Source organism: Pteropus medius, unplaced genomic scaffold (assembly GCF_902729225.1).
Source record: "Pteropus medius unplaced genomic scaffold, Ma_sr-lr_union100, whole genome shotgun sequence".
NCBI lineage: Eukaryota > Metazoa > Chordata > Mammalia > Chiroptera > Pteropodidae > Pteropus > Pteropus medius.
Genome location: NW_024343733.1, coordinates 733,076 through 756,383, shown reverse-complemented (window position 1 = coordinate 756,383; position 23,308 = coordinate 733,076). Strand labels below are relative to the sequence as shown.

At 48.8% G+C, this 23,308-nt stretch overlaps 2 protein-coding genes across 2 annotated transcripts in view; one reads left to right on the top strand and one right to left on the bottom strand.

Annotated features, from left to right (window-relative positions):
* LOC120606732 (formin-like protein 5) overlaps positions 1-4,805 on the top strand; it is an 18,661-nt gene extending 13,856 nt beyond the window's left edge. Inside the window, exon 5 of the mRNA XM_039868193.1 lies at positions 4,798-4,805. Coding sequence (XP_039724127.1) covers positions 4,798-4,805 — 8 coding nt within the window. The remainder of the gene's footprint in view (positions 1-4,797) is intronic.
* Positions 4,806-5,427: 622 nt separating this feature from the next.
* Positions 5,428-23,308, bottom strand: OAS2 (2'-5'-oligoadenylate synthetase 2). The gene is given in 12 exon segments (XM_039868188.1): positions 5,428-6,642; positions 6,644-6,727; positions 7,811-7,964; positions 8,814-9,052; positions 10,180-10,367; positions 12,069-12,351; positions 13,857-14,030; positions 15,818-15,959; positions 16,449-16,684; positions 18,351-18,529; positions 21,172-21,442; positions 22,962-23,308. Coding segments are annotated over 12 exon segments (2,148 nt in total). The 5' UTR covers positions 23,133-23,308; the 3' UTR covers positions 5,428-6,615.

Below are 23,308 nucleotides of genomic sequence, written 5' to 3'. Positions count from 1 at the left end.
ACAATTTTATTGGAAAAGGAAAGAAGACCCCATTTTGTCCATTTTGAGAGTTGGTAATTAATTGGAACATAATGTAAGACGAGGCAAATATTGTGTAAAATAAGTTTATTTTCGTAATTCCTGTTATTTTTCAAGATAGCTCCACAATCAAGCCTCGTTTATGTTGACGATTTTGGTTCTTGTTTTAAGTGGATTCATTGAAGTGGTTTTTTCTCAGTGCCACTTATTTTTATTTTTTTTTTTATCGCGGTGCTCTATATATAACATAATATTTGCCATTTTAACCATTTTTAAGTGTACAGTTACTAGTCTTAATGACATTCACAATGCTGGGTAACTGTCACGTCTACCTCCAAAACTTTTTCATCATCCCAGATATAAACTCTGAACCCATTAAGCAATAATTCTCCATTATTTCTTCCCGCAGCCCCCGGTAACCTCTCATCTACTCTCTGCCTCTGAATTTGCCTATTCTAAATGTATCATGTAAGTGAAATAATATAATATTTCTCCTTGTGTGTCCAGCTTCTTTTACTTAGCATACTTTTCCAAGGTTCATCCATGAATATAACTTCATTCCTTTTATAGTTGAATTATTTCCCATTGTGTGGATATTACAATTTGTTTATCCACATTCATCTGTTAGTGGACACTTAGGTCATTTCTACCTTTTGGCTACTGTGAATAATGCTGCCGTGAACATTTCTGTACAGGCATCTGTTCCAGTGCCCGTTTTCCATTCTTCGGGGTACATACCTAGGATTGGGATTGCTGGGTCATATGGAAATCCTATGTGTAATTTTTTTGGGGAATTGCCAGACCGTTTCCATAGGAGCCACACCATTTTATGATCTCACCAGCAATGTACAAGGGTTCTAGTTTCTTCACATCCTCTCCGACACTTATTTTCCTTTTTTAAAAAAATTATAGCCATCCAAATAGGTGTGATGTGGCATCTCGTTGTGGTTTTTATTTACATGTTTTTAATTTGTATTTTTCAATTAGAGTTGACATTCGATATTATTTTATATTAGTTCGAGTTGCATTTTTCTAATGACTAATGATGTTGAGCGTTTTTTCATGTCCATATGGGCCATTAGTGTATCTTCTTTGGAGAAATATCTATTTGAGTCCTTTGCTTATTTTAAATTGGGTTTTTGGTTTTTTGTTGTTGATCGTTGGAGTCCTTTCTATTTTCTGGACTTTAAATCCTTATCATATTTGCAAATATTGTCTCCCATTCTGTGGGCTGTCTTTTCACATTCTTGATAGTATCTTTTGATTCGAAAAGATTTTTAATCTTAATGAAGTCCAATTCATCTTTTTTTTTCTTTTGTTGCTTATGCTTTTGGTGTCATATTTGAGATACCAATGCTAAATACAAGATTGCGAAGATTTTCCTGTATGTTTTCTTCTAAGTTTTATAGTTTTAGCTCTTAAAATTTGGGTCTTTGATCAATTTTGAGTTAATTTTTGTATACGGTGTAAGGTAAGGGTCCAACTTCATTCTTTGCCTATGAATATATAATTTTCTCAGCATTTGTTGAAGAGACTATTTTTTTTCTTCCCTTTGAATAATCTTGGCATCCTTGTTGAAAATCAACTGACCGTTGAAGTGAGGTTTTATTTCTGGGCTCTCAAGTCTATTTTATTGGTCTATATGTCCACACTTATGCAGCTACCACAGCGTTTTGATCACTACAGCTTTGTACCAAGTTTTGAAATAGGGGAATGTGAGTCCTCCAGCTCGGTTCCTCTTTTTAAAGGCCACTTTGACTATTCTTGGTCCCTTGAAATTCCATATGAATTTTAAGATGAGTTTTTCCATTTCTGTAAAAAATATCATTGGGATTTTGACAGAAATTGCATCGACTCTGTGTATCGCTTTGGGTAGTATTGTCGTCTTCGTCTTAACTTTCTCATGAACAGCGTTCCATTTATTTTTGAGGATCTCCTGCATTAACATTTTAATCGGGGATTTTTAAAAGTGGGAATGCCTACAGAACTCAAAGACCTGAATCCCTAATGATCCAATTTGAGGTCAATGAAAAAGACCTGTTTTTGGAATAGATCGCATAGAACGATTTCAGAAACACTACAGTGGATTAATTCAGTGCGTCTGTCCAGTGTCCCCTAGGCTTGTGGGAAGCCGAATTAAAAGAAAACAAAGTTGTTTTAGAGCCCCTGGCCGCCTTCGCGTCCTTTGCTCCTGGTGAGTAGGTAATATACGTTACGTGGAACTAACAGATTGTGGAATGATGCCTCTTGCGTGGATCACGATTCAAAATGAGCCGCCTCCCCTAATCACATTACAGCGGTTTTAAGCATCCTTCACCATTTTCTAGGTCTCGCCTGCTCCTGCTCAGGCTAATGTCATTCTCCCCGTTACCACACGATGGCAGCAAAGAGCGAAGCTGCGAAGAGCAGAGTGCACACCGGGCATGAGGAGGAGAAGGAGGGAGACGGGGGGAGGAGGAGGAACGAGAAGGGAGGACGCGGGCGTGAGGGGGACCGGCGTCGCCCTGTGGAGATGGCGCTCCTGGAGTCTCGCCCTTGGAGCGCCTGGGATCCTGCCTGAGTGTGAGCCCACCAGATGCAAGCGGGATTTTACATGAAAGTGTTAGAAAAGCAGCATTTTCCTTTCACAGTGGGAATGGAGGAAGCAAGGGGTGTGGACTGCCTTTCCTGGACACAGGCTGGGCGAGCGTGGAGCGACTGTGGTCCCGCAGTCGGGGATGCAGACTCCCGGCAGGGCCCCGTCCCCGAGGGGCTTACCCGCCCCCGAGGGGCTTACCCGCCCCTGTGGGACAGATGCTGCCAAAACCAAGTTTAGTGGCTTAAAACAATGCAAGTTCATTGTCTCACGGTTCTGTAGGTCAGAAGCTCAGCAGGCCCGTCTGGTTTCTCTGTTCTGGGTCCCATGAGACCGGGATCAAGGTGTCGCGTGGTCTGCGCTCCTGGCTGGAGGTTCTGGGGACAATCTGCTTGCAAGCCTCACTCAGGGTGTTGGCAGAGTCCACTTGCGTGTGATTGCAAGACTGAGGTCCCTGTTCCCTTGCCGGCTGTCAGCCGAGAGTCGCTCTCAGCTCCTAGAGGCCATCCACATTCCCTGACTCATGGCCCTCTGCCTCTTCAGATCCCCTCTCCTGCCTCTCCTTGGGCTGAATCTCTCTGACATCACGTGTGAAAGATTCTCTGCTTTTAAAGGCGTGTGTGATTCGATTGGGTTCACCTGGATGATCCAAGCTCACCTTCCCATCACAAGATCCTTAACTCAATCACATCTGCGAAGTCCCTTTTGCACATAAGGCAACATAGTCACAGGTTCTGGGGATTTGGGCGTGGACATCTTTGGCGGGGGGGCTGACGCACCCCTTCTTGTTTTCCCAGACCTCCTGTGGGTTAGTGGCATTTTCTCTCCCACTGTCAGAGCTCACAGGAGTCACCTGCTGGCTCTCTCATGCTCCCATTATTCCGGCCATCTCCATGGGGAAGGATCTCTTTTCCAGAACTTTCCCACCAACAACTGAGCCTTTCCCCTTTTCCTGGTGGGGACTCCCTGCTCCGTCAACTCCCTGCTCATGTCCCTCAGAACACGAGACGTTGTCCTCGCAATTCCCAGCCTGGACCCACGATGAAGGAACAGTGTCCCCGAGGCACACCATCCAAGGGGAGCATGCTAGGCACCACTGGTGCTCAGATGGAATCTTCTTGGTTGAGTTGGGTTTCTAGGACCTTCTCTGTGTTGACTCCTTCCCTCCAGGTCCACGGCCGACTCCGGGTGGGCTCGGTGGGCCTGGGCCAGTGAGTACAAGGGGAGCTTTCTTCACCTTTCTTTATCCCAGGCACAGATGCCACGACATGGAACGGAAGAGTGACAACATTTTAGCTGTCCAGATGTGACCCAACTCGGCTGGAGAAGCCTCAGGTCAGAGCGGCTGAAGCCCCCCAGCGTATGGGCTCCAGATAATCCTTTGATCCACAAATTCTCCCCGTCGGTGGCCTCACTCGTGGTCTGCCCATCAAACTCTTCCCAGATTCCTCCCGGGCCACTGGCCATGTGCCATGTGTAGCTCTGCTTCATCACGTACTTTTTTTTGATGTCAGTGGGGCCCTCGTTGCCAGGGTAACCAGGAATGGACTCTGGGCCTCTGATCTTGACCTTTAAGTCCACTTCACTGGATTCTCCCTCCGTTCTTGGCTCGTTTTCCTTGGTGGTTGTAAGAAGGTGCATACTTCTACGTTTCTGTCCTTGTTTCTCCTTACTTTGCTGCTCTCTTCCTCGGAAGTCTGTCTGGGGTCCATGTTCCCTCTGGAATTTTCTAACTCAATTCCTTTTGTTTATTATTGCCGTTTAAAAAGAAAATTGGCGAAAATACTTAATGGAAGGTGCCGTGTGCCTCACACCAGCAGGCTCACCGTGTCTGGCTGCTTCCGGTACAGCATCCCCCATCAGCGTTCCATCACACGGTTCATCCACCGATAATCTCTGCCTAAACCGTTTATTTCGTCGGAAGTTGCAAAATGGTGGTTTCTCATTTGTCATCCTGTCTACATATATTAAGGAAAATTCTCCCGTTAATTTTTTCTTCCTTTATCACTTACGGCTGTTTGTTTTTTTCCTGAAATACAGTCTGTATAAGAAAGGCCGGGTTCATAATGTCCTATTCGTTGCTGTGAGTTGCTAATTTTCTGGAAAAAAATAAAAAAACGTTGGTGCCCTCGTTACTTCCAGCGATGGCCACCAACCACATCTTTCTTGGTCACTATAAAGTCTTTCTTCTTTTTGTCCTGAAGGAGCGTAGTGTCTAATGAATGCTGAGAAGACATTGCTGAAAAGACTTCTTGCTTTGGGGCACCCAGAGTTGCTCACTGTATTCACACTGGTCCTTGTCTGCTGCATACATGTCGCTTAGCACATGGCTGTAAGTTGCCCTTCATTTTTCTTTAAGAGAAACTTAGGGTTAATTAGGTGGGTTCTAGTTCCTCTGGGTACATCATATGCCCTACGAGGAAGGGGCAGCATCTTATAGTTTCCTATCTATGTATCCAGTGCAAGTTTAAATGTCCAGAAGGGTCTGGGACCTAGTTGTAGCCTAAGTAGATGTCCATTTACAGTGGTCATTCTTTTATTTTTTAACCTCAAGTCATAGCTATTTTCTTTGTCCTTGTTCTAGATAAGAGTAGTGGAACATTTCAGTGCCAACTCGCTGACACCAACAGGGTGTCCTACAATTCAGTTCTGACACTACCTGGAGTTAGTGCACATCCCGGAGGTAAAGGGCAAGGTCCCAGCAAGACTGTCCCCAATTTAGATGCCAGTCGCAAGTGGGGTCCCCGGACCACTCGTACTTCTGTCCAACGTGGCTACAAATCCAGGTTCAGTAATTCACTAGAATGACTCGTAGAACTCGGGAAAGCGCTACATACTCGCAATCATCATTTTATTATAAAGGACATAGATGAACAACCAGAAGAAGAGAAACACAAGGTCAGAAAGGGTCTTGAGCACAGGAGCTTCTCTCCCTATGGATGGAATATAACAATAAATTGATATATTGGCCAACCAGGAAGCTCCCCAGGCCTGGTTGTCCAGAGTTTTAATTGGGGTATCATTACAGAGGCGTGATTGATTAATCCTTGGCCTGGTGCTTGAGCTCAATCTCCAGCCCCCTCTCCTCTTGGGAGTTGGGGGTGGGGCCGAACCTTTCAACTTTCTAATCACATGCGTGGCCTTTCTGGCAATGGCCAAGCCCTCCCTTGAAATCTAAGGGCGCACGCTTCATTAGCATAGACTCAGGGATGGTTAGAAGGGGCTCATTATGAATACAAAAGACACTCATCAGGAAATTCCAAGGGCTTTTGAAGCTCTGTGCCGGGAACTGGGAATAAAGACCAGATATATTCTTTATTATATGATAATCGGTATATGTGACAGGAATCAGACTTTAAGTGGGTATATAACATTTACACCTTCAAGCATCTTTGAAGCTAAAGCCAGAGGACGGAGCCTTTAGATGGGGCAAGAAGGCGCTCATGGATGGGGGAATAAAGGTAGGCTCTGAAGAAGACAACGGGACACACATATCTCTCAACAGTTAAAATTCAAGCCTTTGGAGAGTCTGAAGGTCTAGGAAGAAGTTGGCTTACTACTGGCTTAGAAGACCTTCCATTCCGCAGAGGCGGGCAGGGTTTTGTGTACAGAGGGAGGTGGGCGAGGTGGAGGATTATGAAAGCAAGACCATTGAGGGATGGGAACCAAGGGGCAGGTCGAGGGCTTCGCTTTCAGAATATGGAGCGATTCCTTATCTGAGACTTGAAGGGGAGGGAAGGGGCTCATTAGAGAAATATAGAACGGTCGGTGGCAGTGTGGTGTGCATAAAGCTGGACGAGAGCAAATATTTTTAAGAAGGAAAGTCACTTGTGGAGCGAGAGTTCGGCAAGGCGAGACTTTACGAGACTTTATAAGACTTTCTGAAGGACACGGCAGTCTTGATTTGAAGAGGGGTCAGAGAAGCAAGGGGAGGAGCGGTGGGGACTTTCGAGGAAAGAACGGGTCTGGGTTACTCTTTCACACAGTGAACTGATTCTTCAAAAGCAATTGCCAGATGACCTCTAGAAGTTTCTTCCATTGTTTTTATTCCAGGAGCCCCCGACTTCTGAATGAGAACATCTCATTGACGGTAGGATGCATCCTAGCTCCACGACTTCCTGGTATCTGCACTGTCTAGAAAGAAAGAAATATATGTGTGAGAATAATACATATCCTAAGCAGTTAAAATCATTGGTTAAAACAGTCAGAAAAAAAAAAAGAAGGAAGTCTATCTGAGAGGGTGACTATCACCAGTGATAATTTGGGGGTACCTGTTGATAGTGCAAATCTTGATAACTAAAGCTGACCCCGGAGTGGGGGGTGTTCTTCTAAAGGTGATTTTGCCCCACCCCATAGGACATTTTTAATGGTCACGATTGGGTGGCATTGAGTGAGTAGAGACTTGGGATGCCGCCTGACATCCTACAATGCACAGGACAGCACCCAAAACGAAGATGATCTGGCCCCAAATGTCACTAGTGCTGAGGTCGAGAAGCCCTGCTTTGAAAAAAACCTTTCTTGAGAAAGAACCTGGAGGGAGAAGCAAGTGTACCTGGTGGCAGGTACCTTGGTAGGAGAAGAGCTTTGGACAGGTGTGGCAGACACTCGGTGGGGTGACCCAAACCTCACCCACAGTCGGCTTCACACCCCTTTTTGGATCTGCTTTTAAGTAACGCGTGACAGTTCTGGGCAATGACATGCGAGAGAATTTGCTGGATGAGGCTTCTGATAAGATAGCCTTGGGAAGGTATCTTCCCCTCTCTGTTCTTCCTGCCTGGCCGTGAACCTACCTCCTGGAGGTGAATTAGCCATTTTCAGTGCCACGAGGACTAGAATCCACTACTAAAGAGGCAGAGCCAGAAAGAGCTGGGGAAATGGATGCCCCAGGGGACATTTGGCCATGTCTGGACACCTTTGTTTGTCACATAGTGGGGTGGTGCTATCGACATCCCACGGGGAGAGACCAGGGATGTTGCTCGACCTCTTACAGCCCAGGACCATAAGGAATGACCCAGCCCTAAAATTTAACAGTGGAGGAACTCTGCTCACAGTGGAGCTGTCACGGGAGTTCTTGATTGCCAGCCGTAGAACTTATGCTAATGGGGAGGAAAGCAGTTGTCTGAGCTCCTGAATTGGGCTCTCTGTTGTCTGTGGCTGAACTCCTTAAGCCTGTCACAGGGCAATCTCCGGATGACATTTCCTTTAGATTATTCTTACTGGCACTTTCCACGATCGCACGAGATTTCCAGCCCCGTCCTTGAAGCAGAGAGAGAACAACCATTCTGTAGCTTCTTTAGCCAGAAGATTCCAGCACCAACGGTCCCCTCCACCCACGTCGCCAGTCGGTTCGGCTGGGTCCAAGATGACAGGCCTAAACAAGGGGTTAGAAGGCATGAGAGGCGTGCTTTTCAGAACCAGTGGCCTCAGCAATAAAACCGTACGTCCCCATGTCTCAGATGTCAGGAATTCAAGTGTGCGAACATAGCTCCAAGCCATTGCCTAGGGTTAAATTAAATTTGCCAAAAACGTTTGGGAAGCTGTCGCGTGTTCCGCACATGAAGTCATCACACCAACTTCTCCTCCACGCCAGGTCAACTGAAAAAGGATATGTCACCGAACCCACTGTAACGTTGCCATAAAGCAGACCCCACCCACGGCAGGCGACCGGGGGCCACGATCTCTCGTTCTTTCCCCCCTATACGTTCTCAATACCCCTTTCTTTTCTCGCTTTCATCGTTTTTGTCCCTGGCTGGTGGCTCTGTGCAGATATACTAAGGTTCCTTCCTATTCCTGAAAGATGATGGTTTTGTGGGATGCAGGTTTGAAAAGGCAGCTAAAATCCGATCGAATAAAACGCCTGCAGGAGAAATCGGCCCCTGAAGGACAGGGTTTTTTCTCAGCGACACACACGGCCAAACAAACACCTCTCGGACCTGCTCACGAATCCACACTTTCCCTTCTGACCTGGAAAGATGAAGGGCGCTGGGGACCTGGAGCCCTTGGTCCTCCCTTCTCTATTCCTTCTGGGTGACTTTTTCTCCTGCCTCCCTGGGCTTTTATCCCTGGGGACTGCGGGAGGTCGTGTTAGCTAGCACCTCCCCGCCTCGGTTTTCACACGAGGATAATGAATCACGGCCCCGAGGGAGGAGAATCCAGGTCACCAAAATAGTGTTGGAGGGAATCAGTTCAAGAAAAAGAGGCGGGACAGGGTTCGGGGCACCTGGGTTTCTGGATCTGGGTCAGCAGGAAGTTCCTCACGACCTCATCCTCAAAGCCGTAATTGACCGTCCAGAAGATACAGAGCTGATGGTATCGGGTGACCAACTCCAGAACCGTCCGGAAACCTTCGGCGGTGTCAAAATCCTCCACCCCACTCCCCTGCTCCCAGGCGTAGATGGTGAGCAGCTCCAGGGCATACTTGGGGGGCAGAGACCCCTTTGTCTTCAGTTTCCTTTCACACTGAAGAAAGACAGGGTGCGTCAGATGACACTGGTCACGGCAGGGAGGCGTGACGAGCTCGGCGAGAGCCACAGAGACGGCCTTGAAGGATTCCTGGGGCCACCGAGTCCCAGAACGCAGGGCGGGTGGGGTTGACTGGTCTGGGGAGGCCTGGGCAGTGCAGGTTTGTGGGCCTTCACTCAGCAGCCCGCAGGCAGCACACACAGCTTTCGTTGTTGCTACTTGACCATATGTGACTTCCTAGAGTTTTACTATATAGCTGCCATTTACCCAAAACCCGCTCCGTGTTGATGAGGGGACCAGACATCTTACCCGCATCATCCCCGATCCTCTCAAACACCCTACAAAACAAACATTACGGTTTTGCCATTTTAGATGAAGTCACGAGGCTTGGGGAAGTGATGTGACTTATTTGAGGTCACCCTGTGGCCCTGAGCCCTCTGAGCACCCTGGGGCTGGGCGGGGAACGATTTCTCTAATTTTCTGGGATGAGGACCATAGAAATCAGTCTTCATCTCAGGCTTCAGGGAGCTAGACACAGAAAGTAGACACCTCAGGCGACGGCTGATATTGTGCTAGGTGTTTGTTATCGTGAAAATACTCGGACACCACCCTGTGTGCAAGACAGCTGATGGACGTGAAGGCAGCGTACCCCACACTATAGAAAATGCAACCCTTGGTACCACCCGTAGCTTCAATCTGCCTTCCAGGAGATAGCATCTGTGACTGTCAGTTATGGGCACCGAGCAGCAGGAAAGCCAAGCTGGCAACTTGCCGGCACGCACACTCCAACTTCGTCTGCCCCTCATAGGCAGAGTACCTCACCTTCCTGCAGAATTCTTTGCGCATCAGAGCGAAGGCAAAAACCAAACCAAACCCAACCCAAACCCCATGTAGCAGCTTTAATGGAAGGAAGAGCCCTACATCCGACCCAGCCTAACGGGGTTTGTGACAGGAACTGCAAAGAGATCCTCAAAACTAAAGATGGGCCGATCCCCTAACCGTGGTGAGGCCTCCAGCGTGGGAGAGAGTGGGCACACGGAGCACTCGGTAAGTGCTGGTTTCCCAGTGGCTGCAGACGACGGATAAAAACAATAACCAGACGGCTGGAACGGGAGCTGTCCTACCTGTTTGTACCAGTACTTCACCAGGCGAATTAAATCCTTTAGTTTGGTGGGCCGGGAGAGGGCGAAATCCCTCTGCAGCTCCGTAAAACAGGTTGAGAATTCTCCCTTCAGGGCATTCGGAGATTTATACAGCGAGATAAGCTCAGTGTAGACCCTGGGGCTGGGTTTGGAGCCAGATTCCAGTTGACCTAGCATAGGGGAGAGAATTTCTGTTATGCCTCAATATACATGGAAAATAACAGTTTTCAAAAACACTTCTGACAAATGTAATTTAATTTTGGGAAATCACTTTGAACTCTCAGAGTGTTTGAATTACTATGTCTGAGACAGTGGGAGCGGCTCTAGAGTAATGAGATGTTTTTTTAAAATGACAGAGTCCATAGGAGTACAAGTGGTATTATTAAGATATTATCTAGTTTCGCACTGTCCAATATGGCGGCTGCTCCCCGCCCCCCCATGTGGCTGTCTGCATTTCAATTAATAAAAGAGAAATCAAATTGACAATTTTAGTTTCTCAGTTGCACTAGCCACATTTCAAGCTCTCAATAGATTTAGAGAAGAAGTATAGAATATTTCCATGATCACTGAAACACTTGTGGACAGCAATGAATGGGAGTTTGCTAACTACAACCCCCAGGCTAAATCCAACCCACTACTGGTTTTTGTAAATAAAGTTTTATTGAAACTGCCATGCCCATTCCTTAATGGGTTGTCTAGTGCTGCCTTCAGGCTACAATGGTAGAGTTGAATAGTTGTGACAGACACCTTATTATGGTCCTCAAAGCTAAAAATATTTGATATCTTGGCTTTTACAAAAAAATAATCTCTACTGTCATTTCCTCTCTGACAGACACTAAGAACCATCCAGAAGGCAGGTGCCAGAGTCTTCTTGATTTGAATTCGGAAAATGCCTGAAATAGCTTTTGTTTCTTTTAGTACTCCATTATGTATCTGTCACCCATGAATTGAATTTCTAAAGGACATTTCTGCCTAAAACTAAAGTTGAACACCCAGATTTCCTGTCTTCGTCTCAGAATCCTCCCACAGTCTGTTCTTAAATTCCTTCGCTAATACTTGAGGCATTTTATCTATAAATGCGTACAGAAGTCTTGTGTACCCCATTCTTTGATGGATATTGTGAATGACACCATGGGAGAATAAGATGTGGGTCCTGGCCATCTTGGGATATTTAAATGAGGAATGAAAGTGTACACAAGTGTGAGGTACCGTATGTCCCCCATTACCTGTGGGAGACACGCGCCAAGACCCCCAGTGGATGCCTGAAATCACAGGTGGTACCAAGCTCTCTATGTAGTTTTTTCTTATATATGCATACTTTTTTCACTTAAAGAAAGCCCTTTTTGGCTTCCTTTTGGCATCTCCGAATTGCCAGCACCTCTACTCTTGTGCTTCGAGGCCGCTATTAAGTAAAACAAGGGTGACTTGACCACAAGCACTGCAATTACCCCAACAGTGATCCGATAACCGAGGCAGCCGCTAAGTGCCTAATGGGCAGGGAGCGTCTACAGTGTGTACACGCTGGACAAAGGGAGTGAGACGGGTCCGGTTGGCGTGAGATCTCATCACGCCGTACAGAACAGCGTGCACTTTAAAACTTACGAATTGTTTCTGAAATTTCCCGTTGAATGTTTTCGGACCACAGTTGACCTCAGGGAACTGAAACCGCAGAAAGTTAAACCGTGGAAAAGGGATTGGTGGTGGTGGTGGGGGGACTTCTGTGCTGCTGCCGTTATTAATGCCACTGGTTAGGGGCAGCGGACACATGACCCATTACTAAGCCATGTGGCTTTTCCTCCCTCCCCCTCCCTCCCACCATTATCCACGAATCCGCCTTCCTCCTCCAGACGCTAAGGGACGGGGCGTCTCACCCAGCACGTTGAATGCAGGCTACACGTCAAAGTCAACGCTTTCGTTGAGTTCTTTGGATTTTAGAGAGAAACTCAGCACTCTGGGGGCCTTCCATTTGGACATCTCAAACTTCACTTCAAACTTCTTCTCCCGCTGACAGGCTTCTAGCTGTGCTCGAATCTCATTGATGATACTGGTCCTCTCGGTGATCTGGGAGGTGAAGCTTTTAATGGAGCTGGGGAACACGACGAGGTCGGCGTCGGAGCCAGTCTTCAGGGCTGTGCCTTTGCCAGCCGACCCTCCCTGGCGAGAAAGGCATGTTGAGATACAGAATCTTCTAGACCGTGAGCCCCTCGCCGCCCTGGGCTGGCACCGGTTGGGCCGATTAACAAGGTGGCCACAGGTAGGTGCCAAGTTAGGGTTTGGCGAGGGCTGAGGCCGAAGCAGAGTGTTCCATTTTTCCCACATGAATAGAATGACACGGGTTCAAAGGCGGTCGTTCGCACACCCTTCGAGGTGCTTCTTTACACACCAACGACCGAAGGCTGGGTTCTAGATTACCTACTTTACAAGTCAACTTCCTAAAGATGTCTCCTAAAGCATATTTCACTTTGAATTCCTGTGGCCGGAAAGAAACGCAGCTGAGTGCAATCATTACGTTACAAGTTCTCGTCTGTTCGCTGATTCGCCTGGTTCCTTTCGTAGCTGAGGTTCAGGGGTTGGCTGACTTTTTGTAAAGGGTCCGGTAGTGAATAATGTAGGCTTTGCAGGCTGCGTGTGTCTCTGCCACGTAGGCTTCTTTACTTCCCTCCTCCTCCTTCCTCCTGCCTCTGCCCCATTCTCTCCCTCTCCTCTTCCCCCTCCTTCTCCTCTTCAACAGCTCCCACAAAAATGTAAAAGCCGTTCTTCGCTGCCTGGCCCTGGCCTGGCAGCCCCCACATGAGCTGCCAGGTGGCGGGCAGGCTGGGGCTCTATCTGTAGGTGGTGGGCTTTGCTCTGGGCACCGACCCTCACACTCATTGCCCTGGTTGTCCCTGGCTAGCTCATTCAATCTGTATAGAGAAAACATTGCTTTTACCCATGGCTAGTAAATGCCTGGCTCTGTGTTAGGGGCAAGGGCAAGGGCGTTCTAGTTCCTGGATACAGATCCTCAGTTAATCTCTGTTCCAACCCAATTCATTCATGCAGACAGAGGAGAGAGCGTCAACCCGTGGCCTTTGGGCCATGGGCAAGAATGGCCCGGCCCCATCCATTGAAATCTCTAGCCCAGTTAATGGGAGGAATCAGGCTCCAGTCATTGAAACGGGAAAGAGGTCGCTTTTGGGTTCAGTACACACCAAGCTTAGACTCTGCAGTGGTTTGAATGGAAGCCCCGCCTCCAAACGATATGTCTGGCGGGGTCATACAATGTGGTCTTATTTGGAGACAGGGTCTTTGTAGATATAATTACATTAGGGCTCTGTGGGCCCTAAATCCAATGACAAGTGTCCTGAGAAGAGAAGAGAAAGGGAGAAGATGTGCACAGAGGAGAAGGTGTTGGGAAGAGGGAGGCAGAGATCTGAGTGATGCAGCTACAAGCCGAACGGCAGCTCTCGGAAGCTGACAGAACCCACCGTGTGTTGTTAACGGCAGACAGACCCAGTGCCTCGGCGCCCCCGCTGAAAACCGGTGTCCTATCTGCCGACCTCCCCAGCTTCCCTCCCTCATCCTTTGCCCTCCAGCCTCTGGAGGGGATGAGCATGGCTGCGCTCCAGAAACCGCTTAGCCCCCTGCCAGGAATACCCCTTAAGAGAAAGGCCAGCGCTCACCTGGACAGTCTTCTGAACCTTTACAGTCGAATGTCTAAAGCAATTTTCTTTAAGAAATGTACAGATGGTGTCGACAGCTTTATGGAGCTGATCCAAGAAAGTTTTATTGGGCTGGAGAAAGTCCTTGATGAATTTATCCAGAAGATGGCCTGGGGTCTCGGAGAGCGGTGCTGGCTGGGGGAGGGAAGAGCCCCACTGTGAGTGGCCCCGGCGCCAGCCCGCCCGTCCCGGCCTTTCTTCCCTGCCCATTCGGGGCCCTCTGCCCCTGCCTCTCCCTCCTGTCCTCCATCCTTCATGCTGGTGCCTTTGTCATTTTTTCTTCTTGCAATGACACATCCCAGGAACAGACCTGAGAATTTAGGGTGGTACCCAAGATCCCCCAGGAGCAAAATTCTCCTAGTTGCCCCCCCCGCCACACCAGTTACCCCTCAGGAAAGACCTGGACCCTTCTCCAAACCGATGGCTGCATCGTCTACAGATGTCCAGGACCTTTCGGCTTCCTCTGCTCCTTTACTCCTCCCTTATCTCCCTGTTGCTTGTTGCCATTACACACTTCCGATGATCATGCTCGTTCCTTCTCCAGGTTCTATCAGCAACTGTTAAACACGCTGCCTTTGAAGGCTCCTCGCCCCTTCCAGCTTCTGGTGGCTCCAGCAATCCTTGGTGGCCCTTGGCTTGTAGACGCATCACTCTGATCCCTGCCCCTATAGTCACGTGGCCTTCTCCCCTCTGTACCTGTCTCTGTGTGTCTTCTTATAAGGTCATCGCATTCAGGGCCCATGTGAATCCAAGGTGACCTCACCTTAACTAGTGACACCTGCAGAGACCCTATTTCTAAAGAAGGCCATTTTCTGAGCATGCTGGCAGACACTATTCAGTCCCCTGCACCAGGAGAGGCTGTCCTGGGATCACAGGCACTGCGTGTTCAGTCCGAAGGGACAATGTTCTAACCACACAAGACCATGGGAGGCGGGACCTTGTCACTCCCTTGCACTTGAGGTCGCTCACGGAAAGAAACCGTATTCCGATTTCTAAATAGGTTCTGACACCTGCACAGAAGTACAGTTCTCTCCTCTTCGGTAAAAGCGTTCGGACAGGGGGTGGAGGTTCTACTCCTCGTACCACAGGTCATGACACCCCACCTGAGACCGTCCTGCTCCTGGTGAGCCTTCCCCGTGGATGCCAGCCTGCAGACGCAGTTTGCTTCTCACTTGTGGGAGGCAGGACAGTGACTCCTCGCCCCACATGTCTACATGTGGGGGTGACTGCCCCCGGCTTCCCTTGGACTCTGCTCCATTTCTCTGTTACCACCTTCCCACCTGCTTTCTCTCTTGCAGAATTAACTGAATTCTTTCACCTGCAGGTGTCTCCCCCGCATCCCACCACCACCCCTGGTCTTTGTTCAATTTTGTACATTACTGTCATTTTAATGGGAGGGGAGGCCCTTCATGGTGTGCTACGGATTGAATTGTGTCCCCCTAAAAGATATGTTGAAGTCCCAACCTCCAGTACCTGCGAATGTGACTTGATTTGCAAATAGGGTCTTTGCAAGGGGTCATCGAGTTAAGACGAGGTCTTTGGGGTGGGCCCCAACAGACATGTCCGGAGAGGACATCGGGAAGACACCAAAGAAGAGGCCATGTGACAACTGAGGCAGAGATCGGAGTGATGCTGTCACAAGCCAAGGATCGCCGGCAACCACCAGGGTCTGGAAGAGGCATGGCAGAATCCCCCGCCCCTTCAGTGGGGGCACAGCCCTGCCGACACCCGGACCTTGGGCTTTGAGCCCCCAGAATGAGTTTCTGTGGCTTTAAGCCACCCGATGCACAGGTCTTGGTAACAACAGCCCTAGGAAACTGACACGTGGTGATCTTAGATCAGACCGCGGTCTGGGTGTCGGGAGGGCTCCCCGCCCCCAACCCCACAGCATGACATGAGCTGTATTTGGAAAGCCCTCTCACCAGAACATTCCAAGATGGTCCAGGGGACTCGTTCGAGCTGAGATAATTCAACCAGACTTGAGCTTCTCCATTTAGCCGTTCCCAGCATGCCTTATCTTTGCTTATGTTATTGGTCGGGTCAGTTGGATCCAAGATTACTGGCCTGTGGATTCCATTAGATTGAAAAGAAAAATGATTTGGGCTGCTTGTAGGAGGAGAAATCAGTTTTGGGGAGAGAGGCCGAGACCAGACATCTGTGAACCCGGATTTTAACTTCCATGGTTCCTCTCAATTGCTGAGGCATTTTGTCTAAGCCTCTCTGGTCCTATGTCCCCTGCCTGACAGATGTTCTATTAATGATATAATAAAATGATCTCTTCTTGCCGACCTTTCTTCTCTCTTAGGCCCTTCCCACTTTAAGGGAAAGCGCTTCTCGAGTGTTCGTCTGGGGGACAAAATGTGACGACGCTTCGGAACGTGGGAAGCATTGGTCAGGTCTCTCTCCCTCAGACAGACCTCTTTCCCCTCCCTTCTCACTGCTGCCGGCCGTCTCCTGGTCCATCCTCGGACAGAGCTGAGCCCGCGTCTAAGGGGGTACAGTCTGGCGTGCAGGTGAAGCAGTAAAGAGAGAGGGCCGTGGGAAGCTTGGTACCTCGGGGATCGGATCTGGCCCAGTATGATGTTCCGGATCGTCTCATCCTCAAAGTTGTAGTTGACTGTCCAATAGACACACAGATGCTTCCACTGCGTGATTAGCTCCAGGACCGTTTTGATGCCTTCCACTATGTCGAAGGCTTCTGCCCCGCAGCCCTGCTCCCAGGCGTAGACTGTAAGCAGCTCCAGCGCATACGAGGGAGGCAGGGAGGGGTCCTTCAACTTTTTCTGGCACTGTGGAAGAAGAAAGGGGCAGTGGCTAATTTGGGGACCCGGTTCCTCCAATGACAGGGGTATGAAATCAAGAAACCAGATATCCATAGGAAGTCCCTGTCCCCCACTAGTGACTAAAATGACACCATGCCTAAAATTCGATGGACTGACAATATCAAGTGTTGACAAGGATGTGGATCTCTCGAAAGTGTCAGACGTTGCTGATGGGAGTGTAATTTGGTACAAGCATTTGGGAAAATTACAGGTGCTGCTCATCTTACCACAGATTACCATCATAAGTTGAAGCTATCGTAAGTCAAAAATGCACTGAACACACCTAACCTACCGAACATCATAGCTTAGCCTCGCCTACCTTAAACATGCTCAAAACACACGCATTAGCCCATAATTGGGTATTTACCTTGAGTTTCATCTCAAGAGTCATTGCCTTCCTCTTCTTCCCCCCAGAGATAAGGGACGGATGGGTGTTTTGTAGACACGTTGGGATGCGAAAACGCAAAACATAGTATCCAAGACGGGCTGGCAACACAATGCACTGTAGAGCAATGGTCCCCAACCTTTGTGGCACCAGAGACCAGTGCTCCTATGAGACTCTAATGCCTGCTGATCTGAGGTGGAGCTGAGGCGGTGATGCTAGTGCTGGGGAGCGGCTGCAAATACAGATGAAGCTTCACTCACTCACCAGCTGCTCCCCTGCTGTTCAGCCTGGTTCCTAATGTGCCAAGGACTGGTCGTTGGCCCTGGTGGTTGGGGACTCCTGCTGTAGAGAATCAGTTGTTTGCCCTCCTGATGGTGTGGCTGACTGGGAGCTGTGGCTTGCTGCCACTGTCCAGCATCACAAGAGGGCATCGTACTGCATATCGCCAGCCCAGAAAAAGACTGAAATTCAAAGTATGGTTTCTATGGAATGCGTATCACTTCCACACCATTGTAAAGTCAAAAAATCTTACGTCGAATCATCGTAAGTCAGAGACCGTCTGTATTTGGCAGTATTTGCTAAAGTTAAATACGTGTATATTCATCATTAGGAACACGTATATGCATACATGTATGTGCCATGTGCATGTGTATACGCACATACATATCTTTTCACATACACATACCTTATAACCCAGCAGTTCTATGCCTCCATATTTACCCAAGAAAAAGGAGTGTTTAAATTCACAAAAACACCTGCAGGGGAATATTCATAGTAACCTAATTCCTAATAGCCCCAACCTGCAAACAACCCAAATGTCCATCAGCAGCACAATAGATTTAAGTGTGATATATTAATACAGTGGAATACTACAAGACAGTGAAAAGCTACAACCACATGCAGCCATGTGGACAAGTCTCTCAGATATAATGCTGAGCAAATGATGGCAAACACAAAGTACGTACCGTATCATTAATTCCATTTATACTAAGTTTGAAAACAAGCTAAATAAATTCGTGGTGACAGCTGAGGATAGTGGGCTGTTTGGGAGAGTATTAATTGGGAGTGGGCTTGAGGCAGCCTGCTGGGGTGCAGGAAATGTGCCCTATTTTAATCCGGGTGTTGCTTAAAAATATATAAAAAAACGCATCGAGTTATATACTTACGATTGTTGTACTTTCCTGGATGTAAATGATCTCGAGCAAAAGGAAATAGGCGACGGCTGGAGACATACAATTTGAAATTTACCTGTTGATGCCAGTACTTTACCAAGAGGATTAAATCCTTCAGTTTTCTGGGACGATTGTTAAAGAAATTCTGCTGGAGTTTTGTGAAGCAGACGGAGAACTCGCCAGGGCTGGCTTTTGTCATATCCAAGGATCTTTTGAGTTCTCGATAAATCCTGGAGCTGGGTTTCTCACTTAAGCCTGGAGTGGAAGAGAAACAGGACTTTTGGTAATCACGTGATCTGGCCTCAGTGAGCCGACCATAAAGGTTGGGTGTGGTTTGGTACTAGATCACTTCATCTGTAAGAGGACAGGTGTATATGCATGAAAGTGGGGGGTGGCTTGCCCTGCTGGATAATAAAATGCAGTCTAGAATGACCATCTCGCAAACACTATGGTGCTGGCTAAAGACAAGATCAGCAGAAGCAAACAGAGGAAATGAGAAACACGATTATAAATGAAGAAGAGGGAGTTCCAAATTAGCAGGGAAAAGACGGTCCCTTTAAAAAGTTGTGTTGGCACAGTAGGCATACACCTGGAAGATAAAGTTAACCTATGGCATATAATATATGGTGCCATGGAGCCCATCCAGTGCGTATTCTAGTTCAGAGAGTCGAGGGGACAGGTACTTGGAGGAGGCAGGTGAGGTGAAGGCAGGCAGGGCCCTGGAGGCTGGGAACGGAGGCCAGTGGGCAGGTGCACTCTCCACAGCTCACCTAGAAAGCAGGCTCAGGAGCCCCCCCTGTGTCAATGAGCCTTGGCCTCCAAGCTCCCGATTCGTCCTGCAGGAGCTCCGACCCTGAGTGGAGACAGCTAGGGCCGGTCTAGTTTTTACTGAGTGCCCAGGTGATTCTGGTACTCACTGAAGTCTGAGAACCACTGGCGTTGGAGTGAGAAAGCGAATGCACAGGTTGCAGAATTGAATCAAAGGGTTCTCATCCTCGTCAGCTGAGCTCCACTCTTTATGAATACCTTTAGATAAACAACCACCAAGAGACAGCAGCCAGCTTGTTCTTTGCATCCACCCCAAAGGGTATTCACTGACTTCCTACTCTTAGCCAGGCTGGGTTCTGGGCTCTTGGTTTGTGCAGAGAGGTCAAAAGAAAGAATATTCTGTCCTGCTCAATAATGGGAATAATACAGCAACATTTATTGAGTGCTTGTTCCATCCCATGCATATTGTAGCCCCGTACAATTCACACGCGTACAGTGAAATATAAAAGCCTCACAAATGACTTACAGAGGAATCTGAAATATCAGGATGTCAAATAAATGGAAGAATCCCATTTTGGGTCAAAGACCCTGGGGAGAGAGTCGTGATGGCACACGGCAGGGGAGAGATGTAGAGTTGAAGGAAGTCGGTCTGGAGCTGGTGTGGAGAGTAGGCCAGATTAGTTAGGTTAATATTTAGTAAAAAAGGTAATTTAAGACTTCCCCAGTGGGTTACTTTTCTCCGAAAGTGGCTACTGTTTCCTTTTAGAAAAAAAAGATCTTAGTTTGGAATATACAGCTCTACTACCATCTGGTGGCAGCTTCTGGATACTGCATGGGAGGAAGAGCTTATTTCTCGTTCTCACACTATCCTTGCTTGATGGGATGAACCCAGCAGAGGGCGCTCTGGCCCTGTCTCCAACCACCCTGCTCTGAACGAGAGGAGAAAACGGCATTTCTTGAGTTCTGAGTCATGCTTTGTCTCTTCGGCTTGACTTTTTTTCTGAGGCAGGCACGTACTCTCAACCCTTATCGTCCTAAGGCATTTGCAAGCCAGCTGTTTACAGCCTGACCTTACAGCTGGCAAAGTGGATAAGTAGTGGGACAAGGGTATTAACTCAGGGCTGCTTCCTTTCTGGGTTGGTGCATTTTTATCTGAAATTGGTCACCTGTCCATGAATGTGAGTCATCAAGCTGTGTGTGTGCGTGTGTGCGTGCGTGTGTGTGTGTGTGTGTGTGTGTCCCCCTTAAAGGCACCTTGGCCTGGGGCTTAGAAGACCTGGGCTTTTATTCTAGTTCTGTCAGTAACTGGCTGTGTGGCCCTGGGAACATTCCTTTCCATCCGTTTCCCCATTTGCTGAATAAAGGGTTGAATTTGACCTCTGGCATTTAAGTTTGTGATTATATATGTACCTGCACTCGATCCTAAGCTGTAACTATGCTGCATCTTATCCATCCATCCCTCCTTCCATCCATTCATCGCCCACCTATCTACCTGTCCACCACACCCATCCATCCATCCAGCCATCCATCCATCCATCCATTCAACCATCCAGTCACTTATTAGTCGCCCAGGGAAGGTCCTTGCCTTCCATGGGAGGGTCATCTGGTCAGAAGGCAGACTCCAAATGCTTGTCCAGCTGAACTTTTCCCAGGTTTTTGTCCCATCGTTTTTCTCTAACCAATATTTATTCTGGTCTAAATGCTCAAGTGTGGTCCACGAACCAGCAGAAGCATCATGGAGCTGGTCTGAACCACAGAATCCTGGGCCCTGCCCTCAATCTCCTGAATCAAAACCTACTTTTTAACACAATTCCCAGGCGGTGTGTGTGCATGTCACCATTTGGGAAGCTCTGCTGTAGATTCTAGAGTCTGGGACATTTCTTCCAAAGTCCATTAGGACATAGGGGAGAAATTCTAGAGAAGAAAGTAAGCCCGAGGTAGGAGGGACCTTCTCTCTCGAAGGCCTGTGGTCCCCCCACTTTGGAAAGCACCAATGCTGTCTATTCCCTCCCCAGCCTAGAGACCCTGCTTGGCTGTCTGCTGCCCCCTGCTTTGACTTTGCTCTCTCACCACACCCCTGCAGACCCACACCCCTCCACCTCACCCCCTAGACACCCAGGAGGGCTCACCCAGAACGTTGAAGGCGGGCAGCACCTCAAAAATGATGCTCTGCCATTCTGTGGACAGCTGGATGGTGAGCCGGCCACTGGGCCTCTGGGTCTCCACCGTGACTGCCAGCCTCCTTTCGATCTGATGGGCTTTCAGCCGGTCCCAGATTCTGCTGAGGATTTCATGTTGGCTTTGCTTCTGATCCTTGAATTGTACAAAGTCACTGATGAAGATGACAAGGGCACCGTCGGAGTTGCCCCTTAAGACCGTTTTCCGTCCATAAGAGCCACCCTGTCAGTAACAGAGAAGTGGATGTGAGGTTCTGGACTCTTTGGGGGGTCACGGGGCACCCCAGCAGGTAGGAGTATTTCTCGACAGGAGCAAAAGCTCAAAATGTCACCATAATCTTAAAATGGAGTGGCAGGGGTCCATCTGTCCACCTGAAGACCAGATGACCATAGCAGCACTTTTCACAGTAGCCCCAACCCGAAGGCACTTTAAATGGCCATCACACCTGCGTGGGCCAATATGTCAATGCGGCACAGAGCGACAGAAATGTCGCGAACAAGTTGGGCCCAGAATCCAGAGCAGAGCTTCTCAAATGGTGATGTGCACACACACACTAAAGCCACACAGTGCAGGAGTTCGTTCACTCAGGGTGACCACCCCATTGGGTTCACTCGTTTTTAGCGCCGAGGGACCCATTTCCCAGAAAACCCCTCAGTCCCAAGCAAACTGGGAGGGACGATCACCTTACATTTGTGCAAAGTTAAAAAAAAAAATGGCAAAACTAATCTATGCCATTAGAAGTCAGGAGCGTGGTTGCTTGGGGTTAGGGTGGTGACAGGATAGGGGGTCCCAGGGGCTCTCGGGGGCTGAGAACGTTTTGTGTCTCAGTCAGGGTGCAGGTGACACACACGTACGTTGTGTGTTTCCTTTCTGTACGTTTTATTTTAAGGAGAAAAGAAAAGTCAGCAATAATGAGAGGCGGGGAGGCACGGCGGTTAAGAGCGTGTGCTTAACTCCCAGCTCTGATGCCAGCGGTTAAATAGCTTCCCCGTGCCTCAGTTTCCTCGTCTGGGCGGGGCAGGAGACACCAAGCGTCTGGGTGCCTTTACTGCTGGGGCTCGCGGCTGTGTGTCAGGGCAGAGGCCGGAAGGCACTGTGGCTGCAGAGACGTGGGGTGCCAGTGCTGGAGAGCACGGAGGTGGGGCTGGGAGGTCACTAACCCCATCTCACCCTAGTAGGGTCCTGGCACCTTCCCAGTGCCCTTCCTCCCCAAAAGCCTGGGCCCGGGGTTTGTGCCCATAGCACCAACCATTTCTAACCGTTGAGAGCCCCTGACCCCCTCTTGAGATTGGAAAACAACAGAGCGACCTTTGGGGTGGTTTTACTGAAGTCCTTTAGCCTCAGGTTACGGCTCCATAGGTGGGGAGGCTAGAAGCCATGACGGTGAGTAATCGCAGCTCCGTTACTGGGTACTAACTATGTACCAGGCCCCGTACGAAAAGCATTCTATGCTTAAGCCTCGTCACACTTGGAGATGGGTATTGTTCCTCTCCCATTTTACAGAGAGGTTAAGTAACCTGTCCCGGTCACACAGCAGTCGGGGCAGAGCCGGTTCCTGAGCCCGTGCTCCCAAATCCTACACCATAACGCACCCTGTCACTCGAGGGTGGGCAGGATAAGATGATGTCTTGTGCATCCAGGGCTCAGCACACAGTAGGTGATCAGCGCCGCGTCACTCTGCCATCTGGTGGCCGGGGACTCTCCTGGCTCCCAGAATCCCTGATCCCAGCCCTCTACTCACTTTGGCCACACTCGTCACCAAGGGATGCTCTTTGGCTTCCTGCAGGGCAGCACAGATGGTCTCCACGGCCTCGTCGATCCGTTTCTGACAGTCTTCAGAGGGCCTCAGGGATCTCTGGATAAATGTACCCAACTCCTGGGCAAGTATCTGGTACAATCGGTAGGTTCCCATTGCTCCTGCTGTCCTGAGGTGACAGCTAATGGCAGAGCTGGAAGCCGAGGAGGAAGAGCAGCTCCTGGGCTGACGGCCAAGACCGCTTGGAAATTGAAACTAGAAACTGAAACTTAGGGAGGAGCATCGCCAGCCGACTTCCTGAGTCCAGGGTTCTGTCCGTCCCTTGGCTGCGG